This window comes from Sturnira hondurensis, unplaced genomic scaffold, assembly GCF_014824575.4.
Source record: "Sturnira hondurensis isolate 20B ecotype Veracruz unplaced genomic scaffold, ASM1482457v3 Scaffold0005220, whole genome shotgun sequence".
NCBI classification, from domain to species: domain Eukaryota; kingdom Metazoa; phylum Chordata; class Mammalia; order Chiroptera; family Phyllostomidae; genus Sturnira; species Sturnira hondurensis.
Genome location: NW_028077851.1, coordinates 3590271 through 3608091, shown reverse-complemented (window position 1 = coordinate 3608091; position 17821 = coordinate 3590271). Strand labels below are relative to the sequence as shown.

General features: G+C 38.3%; 1 protein-coding gene across 1 annotated transcript in view; it reads right to left on the bottom strand.

Moving 5' to 3' along the window:
• BCLAF3 (BCLAF1 and THRAP3 family member 3) overlaps positions 1 to 17821 on the bottom strand; it is a 49157-nt gene that overhangs the window by 14268 nt on the left and 17068 nt on the right. Inside the window, exons 5-9 of the mRNA XM_037046356.1 lie at positions 11159 to 11331; positions 9356 to 9470; positions 8587 to 8650; positions 6741 to 6856; positions 532 to 634 (exon numbers count right to left, since the gene is read on the bottom strand). Of these exons, the coding sequence (XP_036902251.1) occupies positions 532 to 634; positions 6741 to 6856; positions 8587 to 8650; positions 9356 to 9470; positions 11159 to 11331 (571 nt within the window). The remainder of the gene's footprint in view (positions 1 to 531; positions 635 to 6740; positions 6857 to 8586; positions 8651 to 9355; positions 9471 to 11158; positions 11332 to 17821) is intronic.

The following is a 17821-nucleotide window of genomic DNA, read 5'->3' as shown; positions in this document are numbered from 1 at the left end:
GAGAGGCAACCATACATTGATATTTCTCTCCCTCTCTCCTTCCCTTCCCCTCTAAAGATAAATAAATAAAATCTTTAAAAAAATAAAATAAAATAAAAACAAAAAAGTAGATTAGTGGTTAGGAGGCATGAGGGCTCTTATTGGGGTCATGAAAACATTCCAAAAGTGGATTATGGTGATGGTTATACATCCTAGTAAATTTACAAAAAAAAAATCTTTACATTCTACCCCTAAAACAGGTGAATTTCATGGTATGTAAATTATACTCTACTCTAATAAAATTGTTCTTATGTTAAAAAAAAAGCTAGTAGTATAATAAATGCAACAAAATCCTGCTAAATCAGAGATGGACATTTCTTCTGTCACAGTAACTATATGCCTCAACAGAATGTTAATGTGGAACAAAAGAATTACAACCCATACTTACTGAAGAGGTACAAACATTATGAAAAATACTGGTGATCCTTGTACATGTAGACGTATGTGAGAATAGAATGTATAAAAATGAAAAATTTGGACCTGCAAGCTTACCATGTAAGTTCTCTGAATAAATTTTGTAGAATTTGGTTTTTTAGCCCATGGAGGGTTTTGAGGTCTACCAACAGGAGTTAAAAAAGGGAAAGGCTGATCATTCCTAATAAAATGAGAGAGGGGGAGAGAGACAGAGAGAGAGAAAATGAGAATCTTTTAGTTTACCTTTATCCAACAAACAAACAAGGGAAATCAAATTACCCCCTTTAGAGACAATTAAAGTAGTACAACAGTAAAAATAACCTCAGTAACCCATCACTACTAAAATTACAAATCAAAGTTACCAGGGTTAAAATCTTCATTTTTCAACAAACATTACTGAGCTAAGTTGGAAGCTAACCACCTTAGCTCCACAGTGAACCAACATGTCACCGCCCCGGCCCTGCTTCAGTCCCTCCCACTGGTCCCTCACTGACTTGGAGATGAAATCCACTCTTCATCATGACCCTCCAACGCCCTTCTTGCTCAGTTCCTTGCCGCCTCACCCGGCTGCTTCATTCCAGTCTCCCCAGCATGCACACTGAGCTTCGGGAACGTTTAGCTGTGCGTGGCCCCTGGCATACACCACAACCTCTCCTGCTCCCGCACGCTGGCATGTGCACTTCCTTCCGGTGCAATGTCCTTCTAACTCAGAGCAACTTCAAGAGGTAGCTCCACGTGCACCGGTTCCAGGGAGGCTTTCCCAGACCCCTGTGAGGTGCACTGGGTACCTGCCGGCTGGCTAAGTGCACATGTAGCGTTTGAGGTCTTCACACCCACCACTTGCATTTGTAATGCTGGGGCACCTGTATGTTTCACCCAGCAAGCTGTGACCCCTTCAGAGGAGGCGCTGTGGATGACTTGTTTTGTGGCCCCAGCTCTGATTCCAGTACAGGACACAAAATAGCCAGCCACTCAGGGCTTTTTGAAATGTAAAAAAAAAAAAAAAACAAAAAACAAAACCTAGGTTCTATCAAAATGTTCATGACAATGATAGTAAGTCAAAAGAGTAGGGTGCAAAATCATATCATAAGGATAATTTCAATTATTTAAAATATTCACATATATGTCCAGAAAAAATAGTTAAAAAATAGGAAATATAATATATATTAACAGTGGTCATCTCTGACTGGTTAAATTAAGAATGCCTCATATTTTTTGTTCTTAAACTTTGTTCAATTTTTTTCAGATATTGACTATTAGTACATATATGGCTACTTCTATAAACAAAAGAATGGACTTTAAAAGATTTTCTTTGCAAAGCATATGTCTAATAAAAGAGTAGTATCCAGAATTATAAAGAACTCTTATGCCTTGACAATAAAAAGACAATAATCCAACTTAAAAGTGGACAAAGGATTTCAATAGATACTTTCCAAAGAAGACACACAAACACCACGTGAAACGATGCTCAACATCATTAGTCACTGGAGAAACACAAACCAAATGTCAATGAAAATACTACTGCGTGCCCACTAGGATGACAATAAGCAAACAGATGACAACACCAATGTTCACAGCAGCCGAAGGGTGGAAAGCCAAACGCCCATCAACACAAGACTGTATAAACAAAATGGGAATATCCACACCATGGAAGAGTATTCAGCTTTTAAAGGAATGAAGTTTTCAAAACAAACAGAATTCTGACATATGACACACCATGGATGAAAACATTATACCCAGTGCAGTAAACCAGACACAAAAGGATGATCACTGTAAGATTCTACATATGTATGCGGTAACTACAACAGACAAATTATATAGAGACGGAAAGAAAAGAGGTTATCAGGGACTGTGGGCAGAAGAAGATGAGGCCTTTCAGTTTAGTTGGTATAGAGTTTCTGTTTAAGATGAAAAACTTGTGGAAGGGGACAATAGTGATGGTTGCAAAACATTATGAATTTACTTAATGCCAATTAGTTGTACACATAAAATATTAAAATGGTAAAAGTTATGATATGCATATTTTGCCACACTAATGTTTTTTCACCTTTGAGATCTGATTTTTGACCAGGCAAATGACTGTCCAAATTAAAGAATGTATTTCCCAGCTTCCCTGCAGCTAGGCATGGCCATGAGACTAAATCTTGACTAGTGTTGCTAAGGTGTCGTGTGTAAATTCCAGGAAGGCTTAAAAGGCTAAAACAGGCACGTGATGGCTAGGGCACAAATGCTCATCTTGGACCGTGAGGCAGACGCCGTGCACTGGGGAGATCTGAGGAGCAAGAACTAAGGAGCCTGGCTCCTTGGTGGGTCTGCCCTACCATGCTCTGACTTCCTGCCTCGAATTTCTTTTCCATGAGAAAGAAATAACTTTTCCTCGAGCTCTTACAGTTCATATTCCACCCGGCAAGCAGACTGATCCTTTTAAAATTTGATGAGATTATGTTTCTTCTCAGGTTAGGACTCAAAATGTTTTCTAACCTCACTCAGAGTAAAACTACAAAGTCTTCATGTTGTTCAAAGCACTTCATGATTTGACCTCATCTAACTCTCTCCCTTTTCACTGCGTTACAACCCCACTGGCCCTGTTCTATTCCTTAAACAAGAACAAGCGAGGCCCTGCTTCAAGGTCTCCAAACAACTCTATGGCTAACTCTCTCATATAATTCACATCCCTGTTCAATTTTTGGAAAAACCGTAAGTGCATTCTATAACTATTGTAAATAAAATCACACCACACTACCCTGACCAGTGTGGCTCAGTTGGTTGGGCGTCGTTCTGCAAAGTGAAAGGCCGCCGGTTTGATTCCCAGTCGGGGCCCATGCCTGGGTTGAGGGTTTGGTCCCTGGTTGGAGCGCATATGAGAGGCAACTAATCCATGTTTCTCACATTGATGCTTCTCTTTCTCCTTCCCTTCCTCTCTCTCAAAATAAATACATAAAATCTTCCTTACCACTCTATTAAGGTAGAGTGGTAATCTTCCTTTCCGCCTTACTTTCCACCTACCCCTGACCAACATATATTCATTTGTTGTTTTAAAATTTCTCCTACCATTAGATCATAAGCTCCATGAGGACACAGGCTTCATGTATAGTTTTTCACTGTATGCCCAGTGTTAAGAACAGTGAGTAGAACATAGACATTAAATATATAATTATTAAATTAATTCTAGCTCAGTGTAGATTATAGATTATTATGTAGCAAAAATAAAAACTGATGTTATGTTTTCCATAACCCGCCTAATTAAAAAAGAAAATCTTGGGAGTCTCATGTGCCTTTAAAGTCTACTGACGCGATTTTGAAGTTGCTTTTCCACACACACCCACCAAGCCTATATAGCACAATCCATCAACAGCACTGCAGGGAACGTCATAATGCTTATCGTAAAAGGGAGAAATAGTGTGTCGGAAGAAGACATGGAGACATCAGGGTAAGAGGTTGGTCTGAACAGGGAGAAAATCGAGAACAGAGTCTGGAGAGTAGATAGAATGTCCTAGTGTTAGGTTTGCTTGAGAAAGACTACCTAAGGTATCAGGGACTACATTGTGACCCAGCTCTAAATGCATTAAAATTCCAGTACTCTCTGTCCTGTCCACTCCTTTGGAAAGACAACTTCATTCATTCAACAGCTATGAACTGAGCTCAAGGCAGTGGGGATGCAATCAGGAGCAAACACAGACACAGAGCCTATATACAACTTTTTGAGGGGACAAAAATCACACAGGTGGGAAATTGCTATATCCTAAGGTTTACGATTTCACCATTTTCATTTCTTCTGACTTTCTGTGAAAATCTATACACTGACTGAACTAAAAAGGTTTATGCAAAAATATTAATGAGGTCAATTTTGATCACTGGGTTTCTAAGATAAAAGAATAGAGTAAAATGATTTTCTTAGTTTAACAAGGAAATTAAATTAGAATAAAGTGAGAGATTACAGGTTCTATATAGTCTTTCTTTTTAAAGATGAACAATAATAAATGCTGGTGAAGCTGTGGAGAAACTGGAATCCCCTACCACCATACACTGCAAACACACACACATACACAGCTGGTAAAAACGTACAATGGTACAGCCATTGTGGAAAACAGCCTGACAGCTAGCTCACCACAAAGTGAAGCACAGTTATCACATGACCTGGCAATTCCAATCCTAAGTGCATACAGAAAAGAAATGAAGACATATGTCCACACAAAAACTTGCACATAAATGTTCACAGCACTGTTATTCACAACAGCCCTACACTGGAAAGAACCCAAGTATTCATCAACTGGTGAATGGATACACAGATTGTGGTATAGCCACACAATAGAATAGGATCCGGCCATGAAAGGAATACTCATGCTACACAGAGAAATTTTTAAAACATTACACTACAAGAAAGAAGTCACAAAATTCCACATACTATATAAGCGCGACTCTATGAAATGTCAAAAATACTCAAATTCGCACAGACAGAAAGTAGAAAGTACATTAGTAGTTGCCAGTGGCGGGGTGGAGAGAGTTACAGGGAGTGACAACTAATGGGTACAGGGTTTCTTTTGGGGGCAAAGGAAATGTTTTGGAAAAGTGATCACAGTTGTACAACCGCGACTATACTAAAAACTACTGAATTGTTCCCTTTCAAAAGGTTAGTTTTATGGTAAGTAAAACCTCAATTTAACAAAATCCTCATGGTTCAACTATACCACACCTGCTCCTCAACACAAAAAAGACAGTCCAACAGACCCAGCAAAAAAAAGGCATCTTGCAGGAAGACATCTCGGCAGGCTACAAGACCATCCACAAAGCCAACAATAATCAGTAACACTGACCAGCTACTCTGTACCTTACATGCACCACTTTACTTAATCTTCACCACTGTGAGGTAAGTATAAACCTTATCTCTTCTCTACAGCTGAGGAAACAGAGATTAAGTATATTGTCCAATGTCAGTCACATAGCTAGGTGTCTACAGAGCCAGCCAGGCGTTGAATTCAGGTGTAACTCCAGGGCTCAAGCTCTTAATCACCTCAAAGGGTGAAGATATATTCTGAAGCATTCCATAGTCTTCCTAATATGTTCATTATCTTAAATCTGTTTTTAAAAATCCTCTTTCTTGGTACACTGAGTCTCTGAAGCTTGCTGATTCAAGGAAAAGCACGAAAGAGCCTGTGTTGCAAAATAGTAGCCGCGCCTTGTCATATCAAGAAACTGAAGACTTCCACCCACCAAGGAACAAGGTTTTAACCATTTGACTTTCAACTGTTTTAGATATCTCAACACAGTTTTGCTATTTTTAATTGGTCCCAAACTTACTGTCAGAATCAGGTCCAGTTTTAAAAGCAAGCTCTGTGTATTCTGACTAGGATCTTGTTAGCCATAGATTTGACTTTAAAGTCTAGTCAAATATCAGTAATTTGACACCGAGGACTATAAAAAGAGAATTAGCATTGCCCCTTCCTATTCACACATTCCCACTTTCTAGGAGATCCAAACAGTATAAGGACTGTTGGAGAAAACAGGAAATTCTGTCCCATTCAATTTTACCTCACAGTTGTATGGGGACCCATGGTTGCCCTGGGTTCCACATAGTTTTCAGAACTAGAGATAAAAAGGAGCCAACAGAGAGTACGCAGAGCCCCTAAAGAACAAGAGTCTACTGACGATCAATTTGCTATGCATGGCTTTAAGTACTTTGCATATGCCAATTTGTTTACTATTCTAACCTCTCCATCACAAATTGGTTATTCTCCTCTTAAGAGAGGAAAAGACTCCAGAAACTAAGCAAGTTTTCCCAAGAGCTTGTCAACTGGCAGAGATGGGATTCAAACTCGGGCTTCCTCTGCGCTTTCTACTTACTACACCTGCCTCTGTTTCACGGACGGACAGTCACGAACAGTTCTGAAAGAGAATTGCACTGACTTCAGCAAATTTTGTAAGATGTGAAGAAGAGTGGAATCGAAAGGGCAGAGTCTGTCAGAGTTTGAGTCGGCTTGCGCCAAAGAATCCATACGCTCGCTGGTTCTGGCTCTTGCTAATATTAAAAACTCTGTTACACTCCTTTCTAGAATTATAAAGACCTCAAATACTCACCTACTCCCCACAATTTTTGTTGTTTAAATCAAACACCATATGATGATCACTGCATAACTGAAACATTTTAATAGATTTTACTTAAACATATAATAGACTTGAAGGATTAAATCCCTATGCTAAAAAGAAAATTATCATCACACAAAAAAATCGAAAAATATGCTGATACCAAAAGCTCCCTGATAACAGGATGTTTTTCATCTACTGATTACCTCTCTGTAGCACTAGCTATGTGAAAAATGTGCTCATCTTCATTCTGTAATCGTTCTTTTCTCCTTCTTTCAATGTCATGTCGTAGATCATTTGGATCTATTACTTTGACCAGAGTCTGAGGAATTTTGACAGAAGACAAACCATTCACATTACTGTTAGTTACACAAAGACCATATCTAATAAGAACCTTAAGTAAAAGTCCTAAATAAGTTATTTTGTACTCATCCTGCTAATTGTAGTGTAAACCAATAAAAATATTTTGACATACAATTGACAATACAGAGTTGGAAAAGTTTATGACATTGAATCAGCGATCCCGCTTCTGGGACTCTAGCTCAAAGAAAAGGTTATTTACTCAAATATATTCAAACTCAGCTATATTTAAAATAACAACAACAACAACAAAACAAAAGCAACTTATATACATTATAAAAAATGGAAGGGGATGGGAAGAATGATTTTATGATAAATTTATTTATTTTTTTTAAAGAATTTATTTATTTATATTTAGAGGGGAGAGAGGGAGAGAAACATCAATGTATGGTTGCCTTTCGTGCGTTCCCTGCTGGGAGTTGACCTGCAGGGAACTGGCCTGCAACCCAGGCATGTGCCCTGACTGGGAATCGAACTGCGATCGTGTGGTTCACAGGCCCGTGCTCAATCCACTGAGCTTCACCAGCCAGGGCGATTTTATGATAAATTTAAGTCAAAGGAATAATGTACAATCATTTAAACGATGCTAATATAGACTTCGTGGGAAGTACACATGAAAAAACATTGAAAAAAGTTCAATGGAATTTAAAGAGCATCAATCATAAAAGAACATGGGGAATTCAGAGACTTTTACATAAAAGTAAAAGTTATTATGGTTTAAGTAAAAAGAGAAAAGCATCTAAAACTTTCTGGGCTAGGATAGTGACTATGTTAAAATGCCAGATGCAAGACTGCAAGAAAAGGTGATCAAACCATATTTTGTGTTAAGTAGTTGGATTAGAGGCTTTTTCAAACATCTAATTTTTAAAAACCCTCACATTTCCTTTAAGTTGATTATAATACTTTGATGAGTAGAAATTTTCTGAAAATATCATTTGTTCAATAAAGTAACCTATCTTCCTAAACTCTATAAAATTGTAACCATTTACAAGTGAAAAAAATTATTTATATATTCTATCAGAAATGTATTAAAATCTATAAAAACTCTTCACTCTCAATGAATAAATTAGCAGCTTTTTTACAATTTAATATACCTTTTTAAAAACAAAAGCCAGTGTTCTTCCCTCCTGGCTAGGTAAGATAGTTTATTTAATTAGCCAAGAAATAGGTAGGGGGTTAAGGGGAGGTGCTGGGTAGGAACCACCACACACAACACGTGACAATAAAAATTTCAGTATTAGTTCCATTATATTGCTAGTTCATATTCCATAGACTCTGAAGGGCAGTGTCAAATAAAAGTAAGTTCCTTTCCATTTATTTCACGTACAATTAAAAAATGTATTCCATACAACTGCTTTGGAAAAACCAGGTATCAAATACACTTTCTGAAAGTTTTACAGTGTGAAGTTTTGGAATAAATATTAAATGCTATAATTTTGTGTCAATTTTACAAAGCCGTTGCCCTTAGAGACTGTTGCTCTTAGGGACTATTTTTTGTCTTTTGTCAGTTTTCTCTCTGCAACCTGGCCCGTAACTAGAATCCCTTAGAGAGCTTTGTAAATTTCAGATTCCTGGGTCTCATTCTTTCCCCATCTACTTTAACTCCATTTTTTTTTTTACTCCCAATCACCAGTTTCCTTTCCTATTAGTACACCAATAATAAGATGTCATCAAAACTTATTATTCACTTACCTGTTCTGAATCACATACCATAACGCGTTTATTGGGAAGCTCAGCCAAAGACATATTTATTCTCCTAAAATAACAAAGGCATATTACAATTACATAATTATGTTATACACTGATAGCTTGATTCCATTACTACAGAATGGAATTTGAAGTAAAGCTGGTGTGTCTTGGTGAAAGTAAAAGAAACTGGCCACCAGGTGGTTTTTCATCTGTATGGCAGTTTTCCGAGACATACACATCCTCTGAACAACATCACAGTGACGCCTTGGTAGTTCTCAGATCACTAGTCTATGTAATCTTAGTCTTTGCTCTGCTGGTCTACTGCATTCTAACATTGATTCAACTCAGCTCACAAGACAGGGTACGCCACCTGCTCAGACAGGTGCCGGTAGTAGAAGACATGTGTTTTCACCTGGCTGTTCTCAGAACAGCCATTTCTGACCACATGAGGCAACCCATGATTTCTGTGGCTTGCCAACTCTCTTTCATTCTTCCAGTGATAACTTCAGTAGACAATTACCATAGACACGGTAGAATCGAAGTTAGGTAGGAAAATATTTGCAAAGCCCTACAAATGTAGACAGTACTTGTCAACGACTTCAATATAACCTATTCTATCACAGTGCACAGGCCCGGTACCTGCTGGGGTTTGTCCTGTTTTTAAGCAGGAAACCCAATCTTAGAATCTACAGGAAGCCCAGGAGGCAGCACCTTCCCACATCTCCCCTGAGGCATATTCCCACGAGATAAATGTGCATACAATGATCATTACCTGTTATTTCCCGAATCTGGAGTCGATTTTCTTTCATTTACAGCTATAGCTTGTTGATCTTTTAATTTTGAGAAACGCTCATTTAGAGTAATGGGAGGTGATGGAAAATAATTAACTGGAAAAAAGAAAGTTTCATCTTAGTGTAAAACTGATTCCACTTAAAAGATTACATATAAGCACAGAAAGAAGGGATTATTAAAAAACATCCAACCTCTCCTCCTGAAAATATGTGGGACCTAAACTCACTCCACAGACTAATTCATAGTGCTCCCATGCTTTTTCAAGCCTGCGCAGTAGTAAAACATCTGATTTATGAAATCAAGAATCCCGTTCCTACTTGACAGGCCGACTTACTTGTTGGAGAAAACACAGTAGCTCTCTCACAGTGAGAACTGGTTCTTCTCCAAGACAAGACCTTACTATATCTGGGAAGAAAAGACGGTCCAGAGTTCTACTTCGCCTAGAGTAAAAAATAACCCCCCTAGCAACCCTGAAACCTCAAAATCATTCGGAACAAATGTTGAATGTCATGTTTACACATCACAGAAGGCCTCCTAATGCCATTTAACATTAAACCAAGTTCATGAAGACATTTTTGAAATCAAGCTATGCTATGGGCTTTTAAAAGGATAGAGAGAAAGATAGTGACTCCTGACTCATCAGAATGCTACTTAAGCAATCTTTTCCCCCAACTTGCTGTTATTGCCCTGAGACATTCTCGAACTTTTCTGCAAAACCAGTTCTCTTTCTACCAAGAATCACATGTCCTTTGGGTAAAAGGGGCCAGAATTGAGAAGGCGAATTGTTTCAGACAAAATGCATGCTTTAAAGTAAATTTATGCCTCAGTGTGAGGAAGGCAGAGAAAATAATTCATTTTCAAAATGTTTTAAGAAGGTAAAGATCCCAGTCAGGGCACATGCCTGGGTTGCAGGCCAGTTCCCAGCAGGGGACTCATGAGAGGCAACCGTACATTGATATTTCTCTCCCTCTCTCCTTCCTGTCCCCTCTAAAGATAAATAAATAAAATCTTTAAAAAAAAATAAGAAGGTAAAGAAAGATTCATGCAACCATCTAGTAAAAACCATAAAATAAAAATTTTGGAATTCTTGAAGTTGCTTACTTTGTAATACAATTACTTTATTTCCACAGCATCACTGAGAAAAGTTGTTCCACATGACCGAAATTTCCAACTAATGGACATTGGCCATCAGTAAAAACAAAACAGAACAACTCAATGCAAAATCTTCAAAGTATTTATTAAGCAACTTCCTAACATCATAACTAGAATCTTATTGATTGCTTAGCATCACCCTTCTGGCTTAAATTCCCATAATTCCCCCAGGGGCATGAAGAATATCACCAGATGACCTATACTTCAAGATTTCTTGAGTTTCATATCTGGTTTTTGCTGCTTCCTTCTTCCTGTTCTGTTATCAGTTACTGCTTCTTGCCACACTCAGTACACTTCTCTTTCGTAGCAGTCAACCTCTCCCTTTGTAACTTTTGATTTCCAATCGACTGCGAGTTGAAGCACCAGGTTATTGGAACTACATATTAAAGAACAACTGGGCCTAGGTGTCATGGTTCCCTTGAGCATCTAGTACTCTGAAAATAGTCATTAAAAACCCCAACTAGGCTTGAATTAGTATCTTCTACTCTCTTCAACAGATTTTCTAACTAATTATCTGCTTTAGAGCAAAATATCAATTACTATTATAATTCACAGATATTTTCCTATAGCTTATGAAAAGTCAGTACATTGTTTTTGTCTTATCCCTAATGTATGTGCAAAATACACTAACCTTTAACTTGATGGATTACAGTTATGATTTCCTGAGCAAATTCTTCTTTACTTTTGTTTTCAGTATTCTCTGTTGAGCCAAGCTGTTCAAGCGCTGGGTCCAAGTCTCCCCTTTTCCTGCCAACAGCAGACAAATCAGCAGACAACTCTCTCTCTGTCTTGATAGAAGCAACCCTAGAATAAATTGTAAATGTTCAGCTAAATCTGAAACTATTTTACTGAGAAAAAAACTTATTAACATGAATATAGCTGTAAAATTAAAATGATGTTTATCTTTCCTTATAATTAAGGCACTAAACTGTATGCCATAAAACATGTATGAGTAGAAGAGCTATAGATGCACGGTTCTGAGGTCTTTTCAAATCAGAGACCGTTAAATATTTGCCACTTTAGTAAGATCCTCGAAATCCTAAGTTAGACAATTTTTACTTCAAAAAATACAGCAAGGCATTAAATACACTCCGTATGTAAACACAATCAATTAGATTATTTTCTACTCCCAAATGTCCGTAAAATTGTAAATCCAGCAAACTTCTTATATCTTAAAATACTGCCACCCTCTAAAAGCTGATATCAAACATAATAACTTCTCTGACTTCATAGAAACCCTTATAACCCTGAATCAGTAATGAGGTTAGAATTTGTATTTTGAAATCAAATTCTGTTGACACTAATTTAATCACTTAGAAAGTCTCAGCAAACTCTCAGAAAACAGTCTCAGTTATTAGCAAAGTTATGATCATTATAACTAATTATAGTGTTTACCCTAAATGTATCCTTAAAGAAATGCTACCATTTAGTATATAAACCCAACTATCTTACCTGTTCAATGCTTTCTGAATCTTTATAACTTCCATGAAGAGCTCTCCTCACCTTTAGGGACCACTATAAAGCCATTATTATGACATTTAGCTAATAATTACTGAGGGCTTACCATATGCCAAACACGGGGGCTTAGAGCTTACAAACATTATCTCGTTTAATCTTTAAAAAGCCCGACAGGCTAAGTGTAGGGCTCTTTAAAGACTGCCCTACAGTTATGAGTGACACTGAGACAATGGATGTTTTGACTGTCTTGCTTTGTATCCCAGAGGTCAAGCATTCATTTGAACATAATCCTTCCGAGTGCCATAATGGGAAACTATATCTTAGTCCAAGAATGCTGCTCCTGTTTAAAATTACCTTCAGTTCTCTGTCTGGAGGCAGTTGATTCATCAGAAGAAAATGTTACGTTATTTTATATTTATACCTCATTTTGAACCCAAAATGGCACTAACCAGCTTATACCCATCTTACTCCTCCACACTTAACTCTAAATAGCTTTTGGCTCTTGCCAAAAATCAAGTTCACTGCCCAAAGAATTGAAATTTACAACTGATAGGGTTCTTTATGAGTATGTCACAGGCTCTGAAGATACATCCAAGAGAGAAACCAGAAATGTGTTTTAAGCCCTGACTGGTGTAGCTCAGTGGATTGAGTGCGGGCCTGTCAACCAAAGCATTGCTGGTTCGATTCCCAGTCAGGGCACATGCCTGGGTTGCAGGCCAGGTTCCCAGAATGGAATGCAACCACACATTGATGTTTCTCTCCCTCTCTTTCTCCTTCCCTTCTCCTCTCTCTAAAAATAAATGAATAAGTAAAATATTAAAAAATAAAATAAAATAAAATAAAATAAAAATGTGTTTTAACAGCAGCACAGCTCCCACTGTCTTCGTTGGAGCCTTCTCCATCAGTAAACCTTTCCTTACTCAAAAAAATGAATAAAATAAATAAATAACTGATTCATTAATAAATAAAAGTAACACCACTGGAAAAAAAACGATACTTGTTCACATAACAAAACCCAATCGGATGGATACATTTCGGGGTGTGGCTATATGAAAGCACAGATTTACTTATTTATTTGAGTCAGTAGTAGCTATATATCCAAAACTGCTCTAGGGTTATGAGGGGCTTACAGGCATTCCTTTAATTGAAAACTTTAATGACTCCGCTAACAAGACGGTTTGAATTGCCTGTTTTTTAACCTATCAGAGGAAAGCCTCCCTTCTGACTTTCCGTGCTCCCTGCTCTCAAACCGGCGCTGTGGAGACGACTCCCCGCCAAGGCAGAAACATGGTAAAGTGATTATGCAGCAAGTTGATGCCACCGCTGTGGGTTCCTTGCTTCATTAGAAGACTTTCATGAGAAGGTCCACTTCCCTCCTTTCCTCCTAATTTGCCTCAAGCTTCCCACTGTGGGTCTGATAACTAGCTAAGAGACATTTAGCCGATAAAAAGCTGGAAGTTAGATTGGCCCTGTTAACAACCTCCGCTAACACAATACTACAAATGCTCCCTGCTTAAAGGGGTTTTAATGGTACAGAAATCCTGCCATACCCCCCAAAACTATAGCTTTAAAAACATTTTACAAGAGAAAAATAAGATTTTGTAAGTTGTATTTTATAGTTTAAATACAACTATAAAAATGATCCATCCATAAGAAGAAAACAGTTGATAAAGTTTTTATTATAGCTTCAGTTTCTCCCAAGAGGAAGCAAGCTGACAGAGGCTTCCAGTAATTAACAATTTACTTGTAATTTATTATTATTGGCATAACTGTTATCCCCACTTCGTGCCCAACCCTCAATCCATAGGAGTAATGCAGTATATACACTGAAGCTATATTTCTTCAATTCCTTAAATTTTAGTGTTTAAACTTGCTATCAGTTAAAAAATTTATCCTAGGGTTACCTCACTGCCATGAAAATAGTATAATCTAAAATTTTTGTTTTTTTAAAAAATGTTTATTCATTTTGAGAGAGACAGAGATAGAGAGAGAGAGAGAGAGAGAGAGAGAGAGAGAGAGAGAGAGAGAGAGAGAGAGACAGGGAGAAAACATAGATATGTTATCCCACTTATTTACTCATTCATTGGTTTATTCCTGTATGTGCCCTGACTGGGGATCAAACCCATTAACCTTGGTGTATGGGGATGATGCTCTGAGCAAATGAGTTACCAGGCCAGGGCCTGAAATTTTAGTTTTTTAAAAACAATTATACTTGAAAAATGAAAGGTCACTGGCTCAATACTTGGTCAGGGCACAGACCTGGGTTGCAGGTTTGGTCCCGCAATGGGGCACATGCAACCGATGGATGTTTCTCTCCTTTTCTTGTCTCCCTCCCTTTCCCTCTCTCGAAAAATAAATAATAAATAAATAAAATCTTAAAAACAATTATACTTTTGCTATATGACAAACCTTCCTGAACCTTGAGAATGAAAAATGTTCTTAGGTCTTTACGTTTGCAAATTTAATCTATTAGTTCAAATTTTTCTTTTTACTATTTACTATTAATACAAGTTAACAATTTCAGGAAATAACCCCCAACACAACAGTTATGCTGAAAAGACCAAGTTGTTCTCATTTGAGATGAATTCTAGGTAGTTAAAAAAATTTAAATATAGCCAAACATCTATATTCTAAAGTGGTCTGATTAAATCTCCCAGGTTCTTCGGTTCTGTCCTCAACCCCTCCCCATTTTCTTTCTCTGTTTAAGGATATTTTCTGACATTCTGAGTGTTGTGCACTAGTAACTAAGAAAACATAAAAAGCTAGATTAAACCTTAATTTCCTCTTACACACAACTAAGATCCATAAAAAAAAACCCAACTGCATGGCAAAACAACAGTAACAAAAAAACCAACAATCAAAATCCTGTCCCTTGGAAGCTTAAAATAGATAACAAAATCCACACAATATAAAGGTTTTCTTTTCATAGTTTTCTTCCAAAAATAACGAACATGTTGTACAGTATCCAAGCACCTTCCCAATCATTAATTTGCTCCTAAGAACACACATTTGGGATCTTTGGACTTGAGGAAAAGAGGGAGACTGCTAGTCCGTTAACTCAGTATGTCATTACTTGTTGCACGGAAGTCCCCTAACTGGCCTTGCCCACAGTCCCCTGGCAGCCAGAACCCAGCCAACGTGTCCTCTCCTATTAGCTAATCCTGTCAAACCAGGCTGGCAGTGCGACAGCCCCACCTTTGCAGCCTCCCGTACCTCTACTCCCTTTTACCAACCGCTCAAAGGCACGCAGTTCAAAGTTCCTGTGTGTGGTTTCTGCCTTTGTTAACATATGAACATAAAATACCTTTATCTTGTCCTCATGTAGCTAAAACACACCATAACCTCTGAAGCCTGACTCACTGGTCAAGTCCCGAAAGAGGCCTTCCCTAAATCCCCCCACCTGAGATCATCCCAGTCACACAGCACATCGTAATGGCATGCATTACCAACACCGCCCTGTTGTCTGCAAGACCAGAGGAGAAGAAACCTAATCCTGTACCCATCTATAGCCCCAGGTTATCCTAACAGGCTGTCTCACAGGGTAGGTCCTCAAAAAATACCCATGGAATGAATAAATGCTAAATGGAAAATGATTTGGACCATTTGAAATGAAAGGCTCAGCTAAAAAGATGACTGACTTCACAATTCTAATGGAGGCCAATTTAATTTTGTTTTTTAACTGTCTTGGCTTACTTTTTACTTAATTTTTTTTTACTTCATTTACAGCATTTTAAAATTGAAATATTTCCCCCAAATTGAAATATTTCCTATTTTAATAATATAGAATCTCAAATATACATAAAAGTTCAGAGAATCCAATGATGAGCCTATCAACCCAGCTTCAGTAGTTATTGGCCAATCGAAGCAGACTACAACCAGGAGGAAATGCAGGTTAATTTGGGCCCCAAAAGACATAGCCAGGTGACCTGCCAAACGTCACAGAGCTGCTCAGTGAGTGACCCACGAGAAGATAAAAACCTGTGTACCCCAACTCCAAACAAAATGTTCACCTCCCTATACTAGAACCCCTAAGAGACATGAGGAGAAGCTATGGTGACAGGACTGAAAGGGAGCCTTCTCTCAATTAATGTTTGATTTAAAAATGCATGAGAGCCCTGGCTGGTGTAGCTCAGTGGATTGAGCGCGGGCCTGCAAACCAGGCAATCGCGGTTCGATTCCCAGTCAGGGCACATGCCTGGGTTGTAGGCCAGTTCCCAGCAGGGGACTCACGAGAGGCAACCATACATTGATATTTCTCTCCTTCTCTCCTTTTCTCCTTCCCTTCCCCTCTAAAGATAAATAAATAAAATCTTAAAAAAAAGAAACCTTACTTTTGTGATACATTAACAGCAAGATACTTTTGTGATACATAAGCAGCAGGCTTGTACATCACGAAAATATCTGCACCCTGCTTATTTTTGCCTCCAGCTGAACAGTACCTATGACGTGTAAACTTTGTGTGATTAGGTTACCTTCCTTCAGTCTTTGCTATGGTTTTTTACATTGTTCCTCCACCTACACAGCAGCCCTTTCCTTGGAGCATCAGGGCTCCACTGTCTTCTGGGCCCCATCCCCTTTCAGAAGGAGGAAAGCCTCTCAGAATGGGGAAAGATCTGATGGGGGTGAGGCGGCCCTCTGTATCTTTTCAGTGGGAAACAAAAGGACTGAATGCAACAGAGGCTCATATACTCAGTCCAACATCAACTTTGCTAGACAACCTTCGCACCCTAGATGCCCAGTACCAGCACCTGCGGAGGTGAGAGAAGCCTCAGGTCCATCAGCACCAGCTTTTCATCAACAGAGACTGATACCCCCTGCTCCTCCCTCTCACTTCCTTCCGTGTCTGATCAGGGTCAGGCTCTCACCTACTCAGCCCAACATTAAACCAGAACTCCCTTCATCTGCCCCAAGGCTTCGGATATATACAGCTGGGTGTTTGGGGTTCATAATAACCTTCATACGATTTTTCCTATTGTGGCTCCCTATTGCATCCTGAGACAGATAATTATGAGTTATGCGTAACATCTATCTCCAATAATGCAGTTTCTGAGTGGGTCACTCAGAATATGATCTTTGTTAACAGAAGTATTAACTATGCAGTGAACATTCATTCAAGCAAGTATCTATCTACTGCTGTTCTAGATATAAACCAGAATCTAGAAAAATCACTAGGTGATAGTTGTATGTTTTACTTATTTATTTATTTATTTATTTATTTTGTAGAGAGAAGGGAAGGGAGGAGAAAGAAAGGAGGGGAACATCAATGCGAGACAGAAACACTGATTGGCTGCCTCTTGCATGCACCCAGACAGGGGACTGAACCCACCACTTAGGCATGTGCCTTGACCGGGAATCGAACCGTCAACCTTTTGCTTTGTGGGGAAGTGCCCAACCCACTAAGCCACATCAGTCCGGGTGATAGCCATATGTTTTTAACTACGTATGTCAATACTTGACCAAAGCTAAGAAAGCAAACAAATGCACTAAATGAACCATGTTAGTCTTTCCAAAAAAATAGGATAAACTCTCTAGATTTTAACCAACAAATAAACTCTAGAGTGTTCTCTTCTGTTCACTCTAGGATTGTTTAAGTCTTCTCAAGCAGAGGAAATGCTAATTTATGGCAATAGTTGAGAGCATGCCTCTATTGAGGTTTGCATTTAACTACCTTTGTTTTATGGATATTTCATCAATCCATACATAATTCAATCCAACCACAGAAAACTCTTCCACAACTCATTAATCAATAATTATTATCAGAAAGATCTTGTTCAGCATGATAGTTTATCAAACTGAAAAAATGCATGTATTTATTAAGGTATTCAGTCTTCAGGTG